Raw genomic sequence first — 17,213 nt, 5'->3', positions numbered from 1 at the left:
AGGTTTTGGTGTGTTTTTTTTCAAAACTGAGCAAACTTTGGTCAGATTTTTACCAGGGTGACAAAAGATGCCTCCTTGACAGAAAGTCCATCACGTCTATGGCAGAGTTCATGCTCTCAGTGCAGAACATGGGAGTGCTATCAAATGAAAGCTCGCATAATTTTTTTCAGATGTTAAACGTAATTCCTTTTCCATTACTGCGTTTCTCAAAGATGGCTACTGTTCGGGCTACGAAGTTTCAAAAAAGTCAGCCTGAGGCAGACATCCAGTGTGGAAAATTTCAGTCCAAGTATGAGAAAGTTATAAGCATCTGAAAACAGGGTCTTATAATGAGAAGTGTCAGACAACATCAATACTGGAAAGTGCTACCAGCTTGGCCCATAATGCAGGCTTTGTTAAAGACATCACCCAGGCTAACGATTGCTATATCAAGTTATAGGCTAATGCCTTTTGCAACTGCTGAGTTATAAAATCTTTAATGCTCTTTTTGGTTACAATGGTAAACCTGGCAGCAACTGGGAAAGACCCACAAAGCTGGAGAAAAAGTAGAAAACCTGAGGTTTTCTACTGCGGTTAAGTTACAAGACTGGGAACTGTGAAATCTGAATAATATTCTTGGCAGTGCCACAGAGCTTCCTGCGTGACTTAGGTCTAGCTGAAGGTTAACCTCTTGGTGCCTCAGTTTCCTCACCGCATTTTTTGGGACAGTGCTTATTTCATTTCTAGGCAGTGCTGGCGTACTGACCTGGCTTTCTGCACTTTAATGACGTGATACGCTAATTCTCTGTAATTTTTCAACAGCAGGGAAAACTTCTTGGGTTTGAATCTGTCACTTGCATAATGGGAAGAAAGCAAGGAGGAATTTACTGGAATAATCCGGAAGTTGCAGTTTTCTTGGGCTCTGTCCCCAGAAGCACAGAATCACTGTGTGTCAGCCCTGAAATGTCATATAAACAGTGCTTCGCAACTCCTGTAAATGGTTTCCTGACTTTGTTAAAGGAAGTGGGCTGTCCGCTTAAAGCCCTTGTCTGGGTCACGGTGACTAAACCTTACTGCAGCATGCCTTTTTAAAGGTTTGGGTTTGTTTTAAATCGGAAACATTCCCCTAAGCCTCAACAAATAACAAGGGCGTTAGAACATAATATACGCCCTTTGATCCGTGGAAGTGCAGCGGCGTCTCGCCAGTAGCTGTAGCCCAGTTCACCTGTACACTGATCCACTAATGCTTACAGGAGTTAGGGGACTAATTCTATTGTGTAATACTGTAAACATTAGTCATAAATGCTTGTAGAAAATACTGGGGGAAAAAGTACTGGGAATTATGAGAATTTGAATCATATTCAGCTATCAATATCCTGGCTTCAAACCCCAAAGATCCTCTGGGTCAAATTCTCCTTGTCTTGCACCCGTTGCAACCCTTTGGATCTCTTGGTCCAGTTCAGAACTCATTAGCTAATTGCTAAAGGCAAAACAAAACCACGTATTAAGGCATCTATTCATATTAGGTACCAAATATGTGTATTCTGCAGCCACTCCTGAGACACATAGACGTCTATATAACTGTTCACCATGCCATGTGTTGTTGTTTGCATAAATTTAATTAACATACTCACACAGAATACAATTATTCTGATATACTAAGCTACTCTACATGTGATTAAAAAATAACAATGTGTCCTGGGAACAGTTAGCAAAACTGCCAGAATGCAGATAAAAACTGTCTTATTAAAATGCAAAAATTGGCATTTACCTTTCTTGTTATCCCTGTGGGGGCCATTACATGCAATAATGAAAAGATGTCCCTTGAAATGGCATTACTTTTTAATAAGGCTTTTACCCATTGAGTCATAATCTCCGTTTTATTAATTACAAGCAGAAATGGCTTCCTAAACCCTGTAACTGCTGAGTGCAAGCAGCCTTCACAGTCAATACTCAGGCTTGGGCAATTCGGCAAGTGTCAGGCAACAGCTAAACTAAGGATGTGGGCTGACTCTACAAGCCAAGCACATGAAGATCCAGCAAGGACATTTGCATGTCACGGTGACAGCTCTTGGGCAGTTCCATGACATGTTCCATAGCGCTTTGTTTACAATCCTCTGGTTAGCAAAAAACAAGTAGGACACCCCTCGTGATTACTTGCTGATTATTATTTGGCCCCATGGACACTACTGTGCTTTCCTTTTACTTTGGAACTTGTCTTCATTCGGAGCATGAAGAGCCAGACACTAACTGCTGGCGCTGGGCTCCAGCTCTGACTCACTTGCCCTATCCTATACTCAGTGGTACTCAGAAAATACCACAGAGAAGGGACTGAACTCCTGTGTTTCAGTAAAAGCCCGGCTTTTCCCTTCATCTGTCTAATTACTCTCATCCTCCCGAGCTTTTGACCAACAAACCACTCTTGGTTGAAGCAATTTGGCAAATGTGATCCACTATCATGGCTACCGCTGTTTCTACTAGTAATCAGGGCTCTGCTGTACATTTGACATCAGAACGGCTTTATTCCGCAACAGGGGGAAACATCTATTTCTGCAAACTGTCATTCAAGGAGCTGTTTAAAACTTGACAGCTCTGAGATTTATTTTTATGATAAAATACTAAAACATTGCCAACACAAAGGTGAATGGTTCGGGCTGTCAATCCAAAGTCTCATAACATGCACCGAAATACAGGGTTCAGGGGGCCAAAGAGGAGCTAACGAAACATTATTAAAGTTGTAAAATTAAGTAATCTAAAGCAAGGAAATTCCAAGGTGAATTGGCCCTCACCACCTCCAAGCCTCCCTTTTCTTTTCTAAATTCGGTTTATCTTTTCTCATCCTTATGCCCCAGGTCATTTCATCTCTGCATTTTATACTGGTGGCTTTCTCTCAGGTAATGCCTGAATATCACAGAGAGAGGAGAGAAGGAGAGAAAGAAGCTTACTGTTCTTTATTTTAGTGCCAAAACTGAAACTGTGGAGACTTTCTCAGGTCCATAAAGGAACACCCTATGGCAACATTAAACTGAGAAGCTGTAGTAAGTCTTTCCTGATCATCCGTGTGCTACAGTTTTTCAGAGCTTGACCATTTTGAGACAGATTTTCTTAGCCACCTCTGTTATTTACAAAGGCAACACGTCAAAACCTACAGACACTAGAACTTCTTAGAGAAAAGCTTGCCGATGATTTTTAAATGGGCAAACCCATGTATTTTCCCCTAGCCTTTTTCTTGGAAATTGCTGAACTGTTTGGCTAAAATGTTCCATGGAGCAAAATGCAGCCTGAGTCAGATAGCATGGAAACTATCTTCACTAATGATTGAAGTTTGGCAAGACTGTAAATAGCAGAGTTCAGGTCTCAGTATTAGTCAATTTAATTATAGGTGGGGCTATCAAACCATCCTACGTGATAAATTGCCATAACTTCCATTTCATAGCCTGAAAGCCTCTGATCTTTGTGGGAGGCAGGTTGGCAGTGGAGTCCTTTACAGGTTCCCCAAGGTCATGCAGTAGCTGCTGACGGATCCCGGATGGCATTCATGAGGGCTGACCTCAGATCTCCCCTGTAACCACAGACTGTCCTTGATTTTGCTTGGCTCAGTAATGCTTCCTCTCTCTTGGTCACACCACTCTCCCACAATTCTCTTCACTGTTGTCTCACTCTGACTTGTCCTGCCCTTCTTCCCTTTCCTTGGCTTCCCTTCCCACAGTGGTTCAGTCTTTACCCTTACACTTTCCCTGGATGTCTGACTCCCTGAGAGTTTAACCCAGTTTGGCTGCCGAGGAGAAGTATGGTTTCCATTCCGGGACCAACGGTGCTGGGCACATACTCCCTCCCCACAGTCGCCCTCTTCACCTCAAGCGTCTTGACTTCTGGTTGGCCTCAGGAGAAAAAAGGAGAGCAGCTGGGTTGCTTTCTGACTGGCTGTGGGAGGAAGAGCTGGAAGTCTGGTCTAGTGTCTGTAGGACTTGTTTATATGTCACATTCCACATGGTATAGGAAAGTAACATTATATATGACTGTAACCTCTGGTTAGTGACAGTTGGCAGTTATATGATCCGATTACACCATAGTTATGTTGCCTCAGGCAAGTTTTAATTATGAACATTTTGATTTTTCCACCAGTTTTCCCAGGAAGTTCACCACCATGCCCGCATCAATCAGATCTGAATTATTTAAGCCCTCCCACAAATGTGCTTTTTTGGTTAGTTTGAATGTGTCTAGGTTGAATGTGAGGTTTTTCAAAGTGATTTCATTTCCTAGTAGGAAACAAGTAGCGAGGTTTGACGTGTGTCCTGAAGCCCAGCTGAGGAAGCGATGCTGGGCAGCAGCACTCCATGGGCTGGACCGAGCCGGGGTCAGCAGCAAGGGCAGCGGCTGTGTACCACGAGGGGTGCAGCAAGGTGGCCAGCTATCACCCAGAGGAGCTCTGTCCCTGGAAAGACAGAGGTGTCTGTCTTTCCCTCCTCTTCAGGGGTGTCTTATTTTGTGAGGACCTTTTGTGCTGATTGCTGGGGACACGGGCGACAGAACTGCTGGCACAGGGGTGACCCTCCAGGGTCTTGTAAACCTCAAGAAAATTAAAAATGCAAACAGTGAAGTTACTCAGATGTCCCAGTAACTTGCTGGGAACTGACCTGGAGCTAATAAATCCCTGAAAACCCAAGTTGCAGGCCCAGACAGGTGTTTTGTCACCAGAGTTTCCAGGCAGTGCAAAAGCTGGGCAGAGCGATCCAAACTGGCTTCTCTATCCAGGCCAAAGACCATACACAAGCAGCTAAATAGCTTCCATACCAATTTGTCCCTAGAAGCAACATGGCTGCATTTACCATGGTGCCATGCCAGCATTAATTCACCCTCCCAAAGCCAGTTGGCCAGCTTTTGGTGTCTTTGTATCTTTGACACAAGTGATTCACAACTCCCAGACAGCTGGCCACATTGTGAGATTGTTTTCCTTTTTACTTCCTTCCAGAGGAATTGGCAGAAGCACCTGCAAACCCTCCTGGGCCTGACAGCAAAGGCTGAAAGTTTCAATCTAAGTGGGTTCTGACTTGTCACCTGGAGCTAATGGAAAAAAAATAGACTTATTTGGCAGGCCGGGTGGAGGTAGTTGACCTCCAAGTCTTTGTCTCTTCATCAGTTTTGCTCTAGAGAAGATATGGTAGCAAAGCAGAGTGGGGATTCCCTCTTGCTCTACCCAAACGTGGGCCCAGCAGGACGGAGATCTGAACTTCCCAGACCTTTTATCAAACCAGCAAATGTAACCAGGTTACTAATCCCAAACTTTCAAAAGTCAGAAGCCAGGCTCCAAAACACCACAGCACTTGCTTAAAACCACAAGGTGTTTCTCAGATGTTGCCTTGCGGCACTCAGTTTTTATTCCATTTTCAAGTGGAAACCAAGAGAAACATACTCATTCTCAAAAAAAAAAACCCTGAAAATATTTCACGTGAGCACTACATTCCAAAAGATTAAGAAGAAAACCTAAAGTCTCGAAGGCTTTCAACTCTCATAAAAACTCTGGAAATAACTTATTTTAATTTCAAAACCCTGTAAGGTATAAAAGGAACATTTTTATAAAGCAGCTCTGACTCATTCTAACACATTTTGTCTTCATTCATGCATGCTTTTGACTCAGACTAAAAGACTTGGATTGCAAAGCCTCATGTATGTGTGTGTTCTTTTTTTTTTTTTACCTTCACAGCTTTTTTTGGGAAATACCTCAATGAATACAATGGCAGCTACATCCCTCCTGGGTGGAGAGAGTGGGTTGGATTAGTGAAGAACTCTCGCTTCTATAATTACACCATTTCTCGCAATGGTAACAAAGAGAAGCATGGATTTGATTATGCAAAGGTATTTTCCAGACACATAAATGCTGCATCATTAAGCCATATAAAAATCGCTTTCAGATAATTAATTAACCAGATAATTAATTAATTAACCAACTACAACCAAGAAATTGAGATGACATTCTCTCTCCAGGGCATTTCAGATCAGTTTCCATGTGAGAATATTAATTGCACAACTGAATAAAGTTTCCAAAGGCTCGTCAGTGCAGCCTGGTGATTCCTCTCTCCCTCCCTCCCTCCCTCTGCTAGAAAGTGATGGTTCTGTGGCAGAAGCAAATAGTAAATAAAAGCCTTTCCCAAAAATAATTGTGCACTTGCACTACTGAACTTTAAAGCTAGCGTTGCCAGTTGTTACCCACATAAGAAGGCTTAGTTCATGCTGTTTTCCATTATACAGTGCACACACAAAATAAGGCTGTGCACCTGTGGTGTCGGACCGGATATAACTATGAGCATAGATAAGCAGGAGAACACGGCCGTTGGAAAACTTCAGAGCTTGTTCGTGCTCTTGACAAAGTTTGGAAAATATGCCAAGGTGACCTGCCCACTGCCGTGAAGTTTCTCAGGAAGGCTTAGGAGTGCAGATCCCAGACTTTCCAGCCTGCAGAAAGCAATCTGGAATTTCCTCAGACTGTAGCTCACAGAAGATGATACAGATGTTGCAGCTGTGGTTTCTGACCCATGTAATGAGATTTTATTGGAAGCTCCCGATGCCTGTTTCTGATTTCCCCACCCGTAGAAATTACATGATACTAATTATGTATTTATATAGAGTGGAAAAAAGAAAATAAAGAATATTGGTTAGTTATTCCTTACGCACCCTGTGCGCGCAGCTAGAATAAATAGGAAAATAAGAGGGGAGTGGATGCTTTGGGAGAGCAGTCATACAGGCATTTTGCTTGAACAGGCCACAAACCCAGAAGTTATCACAACACCGGTGCCTCATTACCCATTTTGTACACCAAAAGGTCGCTTGCTGTCTCTTCCACATCCCTGCAAGGATGGTAGCAGCCAGGGCTACCGTGTGTGCTGCAGGAGAGCAGAAGGGGCAGGGGGGACAGGGAGCGGGCGGGCGAAGAGGTCACAGCTGGTTGGCTTGTCCTAGCACCAACAAGCGACACAGACCTTGTCCCTCAGGCTCTGCTTTTGCAGCTGTTCGGGGCCTCGAATCCACAACATATGATTAGTCATGCCTGGAAGTGCTTGAAATTACAAACATTGTCTCAGCACTTTCTCAATGAAGCTCGCACTAGACCTCCAGGCCAACAGTGAATGCTCCGAGGTGGCAGGTGGTTTAATTTAAGTTTTCATCTTTTTTTCTCAGTTCCATTTCCTCCCTTCCCCTTGTAGGCTTCCATTTGCCACCTTGGCTGTGGGTTAAGCCAGTTTATTAGCGAGTCACAACCTTAATCTCAGCAGCTGCACTGCTTAAAGTTGCACAATTAAACGAACAGAGCCTCCAGGAATTCAACTGCTCCCTGCATTCGCATTTGCAATTTCTTTGATAAGGATTTTTGCAATCTGTTGCCTGTTGTAGCTTTCTCCCACTTTGTACCTATGCAAAAGTATGATCTGAACAAAGAGCACGCAAGAAATATTTATGTAAACAGAAAAACAATGTTAAGAGTCAATGATTTCTTGCAGTTAGGAGGCATTATCTTGTGAAAGGGTTTTATCAGTGAAATTCAAGAGACAGTCAGTAGAGTCTGTAATTTTAAATGTTACTTAGCATTATATTACAAAATCTGGTAATCATATTTACTTAATGCCTTCTGTTGTATCTGATTTGCAAAATACTGTCTCATTTTATGTGGCATCGCCTGCTTAAGAAAGTAATTACCGCTCAGTCTCCCCTATGCTCCCTCGAATCATACATCTCTTTGATGGTATGGTTTTACTTCCTGATCTGAGCTTTAATGAGGGACTTGAAAATAACATAATAACATGATAGTATGTGATCTAATTAATCATGCACTTTGTAACTTTTGCTTTGTGTTAATCGTATGTTCCAGGACTACTTCACAGACCTAATCACTAATGAGAGCATTAATTACTTCAGAATGTCTAAGAGGATATATCCCCATAGGCCCATAATGATGGTCATCAGCCACGCCGCGCCCCATGGCCCCGAGGATTCGGCACCGCAGTTCTCAGAGCTCTACCCCAACGCTTCACAGCATATGTAAGTCAAAATCACACCCTGCCAGACTCGCTCCTTCGATCTGCTTCTTGTAAGGTATTTGTTTATGGAGATGTTGGAGGGACAGAGAATTCAAATATAAGAAACTGAGAGTAAGCCATGAATGTTTGCTTGTTTCTTTTGCCATGCTTGCTCCTTTCGGGGAGGAGAGTGACAGCTCTGACCATTATTAAAACAGAGAGAAGCTTTTTTTCCTCCTGGGAAGTTGTGGGAGATTAAAAGGTCAGTATTTGGCTTTGTAAGGGCAGCTTCTTACAATACCCTGAAAATATGTAGACACAGGTCAGGATCTGTTGGAAAGATATTACTTCCTTCGTCTTCCTCTAAGATATGCGTTTCCTGGGCTCTAACTGACTGAATGTGTTGAGAGTAAAAACACCCTTTCGTAGCTTTTGAGTGCACCAGATTTGTTTATAGACTTGATACCGGCAGATTCCCAAAATAACCTATTAGACTTCATTTTTAAATAGCATGCTTAATCTTTTCTGGTGATTATAATAAAAAAAAAAAAAAACAAAAACAACAACTCCTCATTTTGTTTCTAGAACTGAGGCTAGCTCCAGGTAAAAATCTGAGGATAGGCCTGGATTCCCTGTCTTGCTTTGTACCTTGAATATTCTGCGTCCTTTTCCTCATAGTGAGGTGTTAGGGAAGCTTTCCATTGCCCTTCTCTCTGCCATGGGCATATGGACCACTCTTTCCATTTGTGCTTAAACAATATCTTTGCACCTCTTTCGACACAGAAAAAAATTAATAAGGTATTTTATGTGGTTTGTACATTGATTTAGCCTCTGAAAATTAGGAGGAATCAGCTTCATCACACAGTGGCAAAGCTCTTTGGTCTACAAATTGCATTTTGGACACCCTGCAGTAGCTCACACACAGGGATGGTCTTTGTAGTTACATTAACTAGTTTAAAATTGCAAGGAGTAGCAGTTACTGCATAAACTGGATGCATTAACTCATCACTCGTTGGGACCAGGAAGAGATTTACTGTTCACAGCACATGGTTAAATATTTGTTAGTTTGTATTTTTTTATCCTCTTATTGACTGCCACTTTCTAGATATGCCGCTTTCCCTGACCTTACATCTTTAACCATATTTTTCTTATCCTATATTCTCAACAATCCTACATTCCTGACACTAGACTTTGCAAGTGACACAAACCAGTCATCAATGGTTCATAGTTATTTAGATATTCAGGGTAATTCCTACCTGAATACAGAATTTATGAGATTGATACCTTAGTTTGTAAATATTCACTTAAAATTGGTTCTCAAGTCATCATGCTGAAGAATTATTAACAACTTTTTATGTCCTACAGATAAAATAAGATAGACACGAACCCATAGAACCTGTCCTATAGGGTTGCATGAAAGACCTTTCTAACTCAGTATCCTGAATTATGTGCTCCTGCAGAAAGCAGCAGGGAATGCTTAGGGGGAGGGAAAAAAAAAAAAAAAGAGAGAGAGAGAGAGAGAGGGGAATCCTTTTTGCTTGTTTTTCCAGCTTCTGAAAATCACCAGTTTAGGTGAAGAATCCAGGCCACTGTGCCCCATTCTCTCTGCATCGGTGTCCTCTCTTTTTGAACCTTGGTGGCAGCCTCACCGTCCTGCAGCAAGTTCCATAGTGCCACACTGTGTGTCAGGGACAAAGGACCGCTTCTTCTTTCCTTCTAAACCTGGAGCCTGTCCATGCCACCGGTGTCCCCTACTTTCCATTGTCTGAGGAATAATGAATAGTCACTACATCAAATTTAATGGACCTCTCCCATGTCTTCTTTCAATCACCCCTTTTCATAGCAAGAGAGTTATATCTATTCGTTCTCGCTCTGTTCAACAGATTGCTTCCCGTTTAGTGGCACAGATTGCCTGGCCTCAGGCAAGCCATCCTGTCTGCTGGGGGACTATCCATCATACGGGAGGATAGGATCCAAACTGTTTCCGCTTAGCTGTGTGGACCGCGTCTGGAAGAAAAGCACTGAATCATTGTATCTTGCTCTACCTCTCCCCAGGCCAAAGCAACTCATTTTAGGCTCCGTGCTCACTGGCTTCTCATAAAAGCGTGCTTGTAGGAACTTGCATTGGTTTATCATCCTCCTGACGCTTTCTGTCGCCTGATGCTTCCAGCCTACTGGTTTTCTAGCTTGTGCTGCTAGAACCAATGGGTTTAGTTAGTCTCCAAAATTTTAACTGCCTCTCCACCTTATACAGGTTGTGTGTCACCTGCAAAGATCAAGCAACAATCCTAGTTATCTATTTGCAGGCTTAGTGTCATTTGAGTACTTGTGTAAATTATTTTTTGTTTGCACGGATTCCTGGGGTCTAAATACCTTGCTCTGTTAGGCTACTTGTGAAACAGCCCAGAATATGAGACTCAGCTGTGCTGCTGCTTCTTGTCTTCTGGTGTTGTTGATTTCTTGGCAACCTCCTTGCAAAGAGTGTTTTCTCTAGTGACCTCAAGAGATCCTTGCTGGGTTGTTTTGTGTTTCCTATTGCACTGACAGACTGCATGTGTTAGAGTTCAGTCTACAGACTAAGAAATGAGACAAACTGAAGATAAACTGCCAATTTGGGTGGCTGAAGCCTCCAAATAACTGATTTCTCTAGCAACAATATTAGCAACGCGCTCTAAAAGATATAAGAAGTTCAGTTCTCACAGAAATATTCGGTGCTCCCTGTGAAAACAGCACAAGAACAATAAAATCCCTCCTGCCAAGGTTTGTGTAATTTGAACGTTTAACCCTTAGGTTTTCTTCCTTGGTGGTCAAGCACCATTTGAATCTCTTTCTTTCTGACCTTGGGTGAAAGCCATCTGACCTTGGATTTTGTTTTTAAAAATGTAGTTGCTATATCATGTTACTGTAACGCCTACCTCCAACAAAGAAGGGAAACCAGGTCAAAAGCTGCTTGCTGGCTTTACAAACTGAGATGGAAGGTTATACCTACAAACCAAGGATTAAGATAGCCTGTCAACCACATGTGAGGGGAAGTTTTGCTTAAAAGGACAGTAGCTGAAGCAAGACCTTAAATTATGTGACATTTCTTTGCTGGTAAAGTGCCTAACATTTGATTGAAATACTGTCTGTATAAATTTTTAAAAAACACAAACCATAAGTTTGTTTAGAAGACATTTTCCACAGCGTGTATGCAGAGGGGAGCTGCTACACCAGGAAATACTCCCATTCAGGGAAAGTTCTGCCCTCAAATGGGGGTGTCCATTGGTCTCATTTCCCCACTTAACAACGTGGAAAGAAGAAAATCAAGTGAATGCAGCAGCAACGTCCATAAGATATATGAAAAACCCATCAAAGCCAAAAAGAAAAGGAAGAATTACATACCATCATTACTTTACAGTCCTGTCCTCCTCAGCACAACAGCCTGCTGGAGCGGCATGAAAAGTCTTAGAAGGAGAAGAAGGATAATGGTGTGTCCGCTGTTTTATCATTAATTTTAAGTGAACCCTGCTAATTCTCATTAGCTCCAGTTTAACAGACTGTATCATACTGGAAGCAGCAGACACTCTCTATTGTTTTTAAGCATCCATTCACCCTCCCACTCTCCCACCTCTCCTCTCCTTAAAACATGTCCTGTTTCTGACACCTAAAAATATTTCTGAAAGTTTATGCTGGCTGCTGTCTCCATAATGAGTGATATATTTTCTGAAAATAAATCATACTGATGCATTTCCTCTAGTTATGCCCAGAAGTTATTTCCGTGGAAGAAAATGGGACTGGAGAAGATGTACTAGATGAAGGCAATACATGGATTATTGCTGTGGTAATGAACATCGTCTGTTGGGGTGCAGGGTTGCTAGACCTTTGGAAATGCTGTTGTTAAATATGAAGTTACGACACAAGAGGTGGCTCTCTAGGTGCCCCTGGCAGCTGTTACAGGGGAATCTTGTTCCATCAGACGGCTGAGTAGGAAAGCTCTGACTCAAAGGATGCTCTAATGAAAGACTGAATTCTCAGTTATGCTCAGGGCCTCTGGCACTTTAACTTCCCTTTACCTTCCAGTGTGAACCAGTCCTAGGGGAAATGTGAATCAGATCTAAGCTGTTTATAAGCTGTGAAGTAAACAAACATTAGAAGCAAAAATCTGCGGGAGGCAGGTTTACTGAAGAATGTAAAAAATGGAGATCTGAAACACTGCTGGCTGTGCTGAGTTAAAGATCCTTGGGCTGGCAGGAGGACTGACAACCAGATTTTATGGTTACCTGGAAGCAATCCTATTGCCACGCTGAATATCTTAGGAGGAGCAGCTAGAAATGGTACCTGGGAAGAGAGCGGAAAGCTTCCCAAGGTAATGTGAGAAAAAGTAAATGGTATGAAAGGCAGAACTTTAAATTTCCATTTAAAGATGGTATGAAAGGTGCTGAAGGACCAGGTCTGGAGGTAGCAGTGAGTTTGCAGTAGTGAAGCATGAAAAGCAATGCTGTTGCACCTCCAAATCCCCAGAGCAGCCTTAACTGCGAATTTGAGGTGTGAGAGGGGTGCCATCAGGGTGCCTTCTAGTCACTGAGGCTGAGTCGCGAACATCTGCCAGTTACAGCGGTATTTCTTGTAATGTGGACACTTACTCATTAGAGTAGGATCACACATTTGCATGAGTAATAAATCTTGACATGTCAGTGTGTCTCCTCACAGCTGGCCTGAGGCCCACTTAGGCTCCTGACTTGGAGATAAATGATCAAAATCACCACGTACGTCATTGCGAGTGTGACTTTAAACACGACTAGAAGAAATAGTGTGACATAGAAATGTGGGAAGATTTTAGTTACCCAATTAACTTCTGCATCAGCAACAAATATTTTTTCCTAAAATAGAAAGGTGTTATATTTAACGGGTAACAACTTTTTTTTCTTCTTTATTGTTGTGTTACACTTCAGGGGTGAAACTTTCATACCTCACATCCCCTGATATATAAATATCGCTGGGTTTAAAAGATTCATCTTTTAAAAGGTAGGGAAAGTAGACCCAGAACGGTGACATTCAACTTCACATTAATACTGACCACGTCACTTGTCATGTTTTTTTGACTTTTAATTTTGCCCGGAACCTAGGCTTCCTGCTTTCCAAGAACAGTGTCTAAAACCGGAAGTCTCCTTTCCCTGAAAACAAAGGATTTGCTTCTTCTGTTTATTTACTCTTTTTCGGAAGAAACATGACCACTTAGGCAACGTTTGCTAATCATATTTCAAAGAATAATATAGGTGTTAGTTTTGTAAAGAAACTATTCATTTTTCACAAGGAGTTTTGCCATAGGTATTATTTTAAAATGTTGTTGACTTTTATTTTTATGAAAAGAAGATGTTCTTGGGGCTTATAAGTACTTTATTATTTTCACTAACTGGAGGACTCCCAATGCAAACAGATTAGCCAAACACTTTTGGGATAAAAACCCCTGAGAACTCAATGGAATTATTCACAATCAACATTTTTAGACAGTATTTTTGTGATCATAATTTTCCTTTGTTGGATAAAAATAGGAGGGAATTAGGAGATTGTAAATAGAGGCAGGTTTTTAGTATGAGCAATTGAACAAATGTAAATATGCTTGTTTCTTTCCATGTTAACCCATCTGAAAGGGAAATGTATATATTTAGATCAAACTTTTAGAAAACAAATGTTAATTTAAAGTTGCACTGAATTCTGGGAGCTCTTAAAAAATATTGTGCCCTGCTTTATTCTGTTCCACGCAGATACCACAACGGTGTAAAAAGCATTTGCCAAGCTGAATCTCCCATTCTTTTCTTAACCTGCAAAGTATCTTTTTATAATAATGATTTGCATAAGGGCTTCATTCCATGTGTTTCATTGAATATCACACAAAAAACAGTTCAGTTACTAGTAGAAGATAGGATAATTCATTCCTGATTGATTTGCTCTTTGAGGGTCCCATTTCAATAGGTCCTCAAGTACAAGCATCCATTGTTTGGGGTTGCTGGTTTGTTTTTTTTAATTTCTTGTCTAACTTAAAGTTGTTGTGGTACCTTAGAAACCAAATGAGATGCATTGCCTATTTTAAACTTCAAATTTAAATACACAAATAAAGTAAAATTAATTCAAATGTATGATATGGAATGCTGATTGTTCATGTGGCTGAAGGTTAGTGAGGCCTTTTGGACTCAAGCGACAAAGCTGAATGCTAATATAATTCCTTTCCTCCCAACATAACTTTAGGTATCTATTTGAACCAGTGCTTGCCGGTAAATAACTGATAATTTCATGGTGAATCTTTCTTTAAAGAGAAAAGTGTACTAGCGCTTATAGATAACCTACTCCTTCCATAACCTGTAGAACACTTTGTTATCACCACTGTGGGCTTCCCTGCTGCTGTTTAACAGGTGGTAAATAGACAGTGGTTGCAATTTCCATGATAGGGCATAAGCAAAACAATGGACATTGATGCAGAGACGTTAAACGCTAACAGAACTCATACCCCACAACTCAGCCCTTTCCTGAGGAGACTGTAATCTAAAGCTAGAGAAGGCTAATACTGTTTTACTTTTTCGGTTTTTTCAAATATGCATGTAAAATGGGATGATTTCTCTGTAAATTTATTCACATAGGTGTATGATTACAAAATCTCAGGGTGAATTTTTTTTCTCATTCTGAGAACATGTTTATGGGAAAGTGCCTGACTGGGTTCAGCATTTGTTACTGTTAGGCATTTGGGATTTTTTTGTTAGTTAAACTGGGGGTATCAATTTGAAATTTTATGAATCTGACATCTTCCTGTGTCCTGCCCAGTGCCAGAACAGACCCGTGACAGAGTGCCGAGAAGTTTCTGTGTAGGAAGTTCTGCATAGTGTGTGTTGGACAAATGTAAGAGAGCAACTGAGCGACCTAGATTTTGCCCAAGGTAGTATAGCCTACAAGAATGATAAATACTATACATATTTGGTAGAGTAATCATTTCCTCTCTCAATCCTTACCCTCTCTACAGATTTAATATTCATGTAGTATGTTGCTGGTCATTTTAGAACCATCCTACGTGTGGGGGAGCACTTTTCCACGTTATCTATTTTCGTAACATGTAAAATGAACTCTCAGTCAGTCTCCGGGCACACATTCAGAGGTTTAAGTGCTTTACTATTTGCTGATCAACTAGCAAGATTGACCTTGAAATCGGACACTGCTCCTTACTGAACTCTGGGGCGGCATCTGAGCTGCTCAGGGTAAGCCCAGCAAAGACCGACAGGCAGGTGATCTCCTTGCCAGGCTTAGAGGCCATGGACAACCTGAAAATGATGAGGTACCTGGCACGGTCTGCTGATCATGGATCAACAAATGGGCTCAAGACAAGATAGCCTCCATGACTGAGAAAAGGCAATAGAAGACACAGTACATTTCTTCTATCCAGTATTCCCAGTGCTAGGAGGAATCAAGGAAATGTAGATGGCTGTGTTACTTTACAGTAGTACTTGTCAATGCAGACCAAAGCTGTTCCCAAAAAGGGAAGAATAGAAACAGTGACAGACCGTGTCATGATGACTTTCAAGGGCTAACAACAGCTGAACATTTAGCTGATATCTCCTACTGCTGTGATAAACAGTTATTACCGACGGTGAAGAAGTCTGCTGGCTTGGAAAGGTTTTCAGAAATCAGCAACATTCTCCCCAGAATCCACCTCTGTTGTGTCTGTTGTGGCATTTTTTACCCCCACAAAAGGTAGACATGTGAGGGCAATGTCAGGTCATCTCTCACCTATGTGCCTGGCAAGCAGTGCCGTTCCGGTGGAATTCTGCAAGGTACAACAAAGAGGGGTGGGCAGGGAACACAGACAAGCTGTGGGCGTTTTGGATTCCTTTCTGTCTCTTCCCTAGCACTCGTTCCCCTCCACTTTGGGCCCCCATTTCACATTTCTCCATCAGCCACTGGCATTGGATATTTCGCAGAAGGTCCTGTTCCTTGACTTGCCTGGGAGGAAAATTCTGCTCACTCTCTGCCTACTGCATTTCTCACCCAGAAAATTCAAAATGCATTTGGGAAGTGTCTGTGAAAGGTTTTAACCGCCCCGCTAAACCTTTGAGTGCTGCTTTTAAAGACTATCCATTATGCGGAGGAGGCTTCTGACAATGGCCTGGGAACGTGAGACCTGAGCCTGCTTCAGCAGCTGGCTCTCCTTCCTGGCACAGCGGCAGGCTGTCACAGCGCTGCCGGCTGAGCGCGGCTCACAGCCACCTCATCCCGCCATGGCGGGGACACTCAGGAGTCTGCTGGAAAAAAAAAAAATAAACCCAGGGTTTTGCTGGAAAACACTGATTAATCGAAACTGAGCTCTTTCATGGGAAAAATCTCATTTGACAAACTTCCAAAGAAGCAGAGGAAAGTTTGCGCTGGAAGTATCCTTCCTTTCTGTCAACGTGCCTGATACCTGATAGGCGACCAAAACTCCTAAGACTTGTTTCTTCAAAGTCTAGGGCTCCATCAGTCCATCTGCTAGGGCTGCTGGCTAGCCAACGACCTAGAGGACTGTGCTCCTGGGCTCAGTTTCATTCATTTTGTGGTAATATAAACATTCCTTTAAAAAATCAGATTTCTACCATGGGAAATGTCAAAATTTTGACTTTTCAACCCGAAATGAAAGACTTTCCAGCAGAAAAGGAATTTCACTTTATGTTTGTCTTTGTTAACCTTTCCATACATCTTAGGAAGGAAGTACTCAAGGAAACGTTCACAAATCCTGTGTTACCATTGTCTCACTTCTGTTTTCCATTGATGATAATTGTTAAGTAAGTTAATCAAAATGAGCTGTATATACTAGAAACATATGTACTTCACAAATTCTCCCTAAATTCTCAAAAATGTGGACTCCATTAATTTATTGCAGTTGACTATCAGTCTATTACCTTTCCCATTCAGACAATTTTTATCCTCGGAATATATAGTTATAGGTTTTCCATACTATAGCAGATACAGTAAAATCAACTGCTTCAGTAAAATCAAATGCTTACACCATTCAGTGATCACGTACAACCATGTCAAGAAAAATGAAAGCTGAATGAAGGACTGGTCAAAGGTTATCAGTATACAATGTTCTGATATTGTTCAGTGCTACCTTTTACAAAAGGACAACTACACCTAAACACTTCTGTGGGGAAAACGTACTTTTGCATAACGCACATTAAAATTGTCAGTATCTAAACAGTAAATTAATATTGAATTGGATTTTGG

At 41.7% G+C, this 17,213-nt stretch overlaps 1 protein-coding gene across 12 annotated transcripts in view; it reads left to right on the top strand.

Moving 5' to 3' along the window:
• Positions 1-17,213, top strand: part of SULF1 (sulfatase 1) — a 141,469-nt gene that overhangs the window by 87,591 nt on the left and 36,665 nt on the right. For all 12 annotated transcript variants that reach the window (XM_054192614.1, XM_054192603.1, XM_054192612.1 and 9 more), the window contains 2 exons: positions 5,684-5,835; positions 7,844-8,013. In XM_054192614.1, the coding sequence (XP_054048589.1) occupies positions 5,684-5,835; positions 7,844-8,013 (322 nt within the window). The remainder of the gene's footprint in view (positions 1-5,683; positions 5,836-7,843; positions 8,014-17,213) is intronic.

Source organism: Rissa tridactyla, chromosome 2 (genome assembly GCF_028500815.1).
Source record: "Rissa tridactyla isolate bRisTri1 chromosome 2, bRisTri1.patW.cur.20221130, whole genome shotgun sequence".
Classification (NCBI taxonomy): domain Eukaryota; kingdom Metazoa; phylum Chordata; class Aves; order Charadriiformes; family Laridae; genus Rissa; species Rissa tridactyla.
Note: the sequence above shows the minus strand (reverse complement) of the source record. Positions and strands in the feature narration are given on the sequence as shown.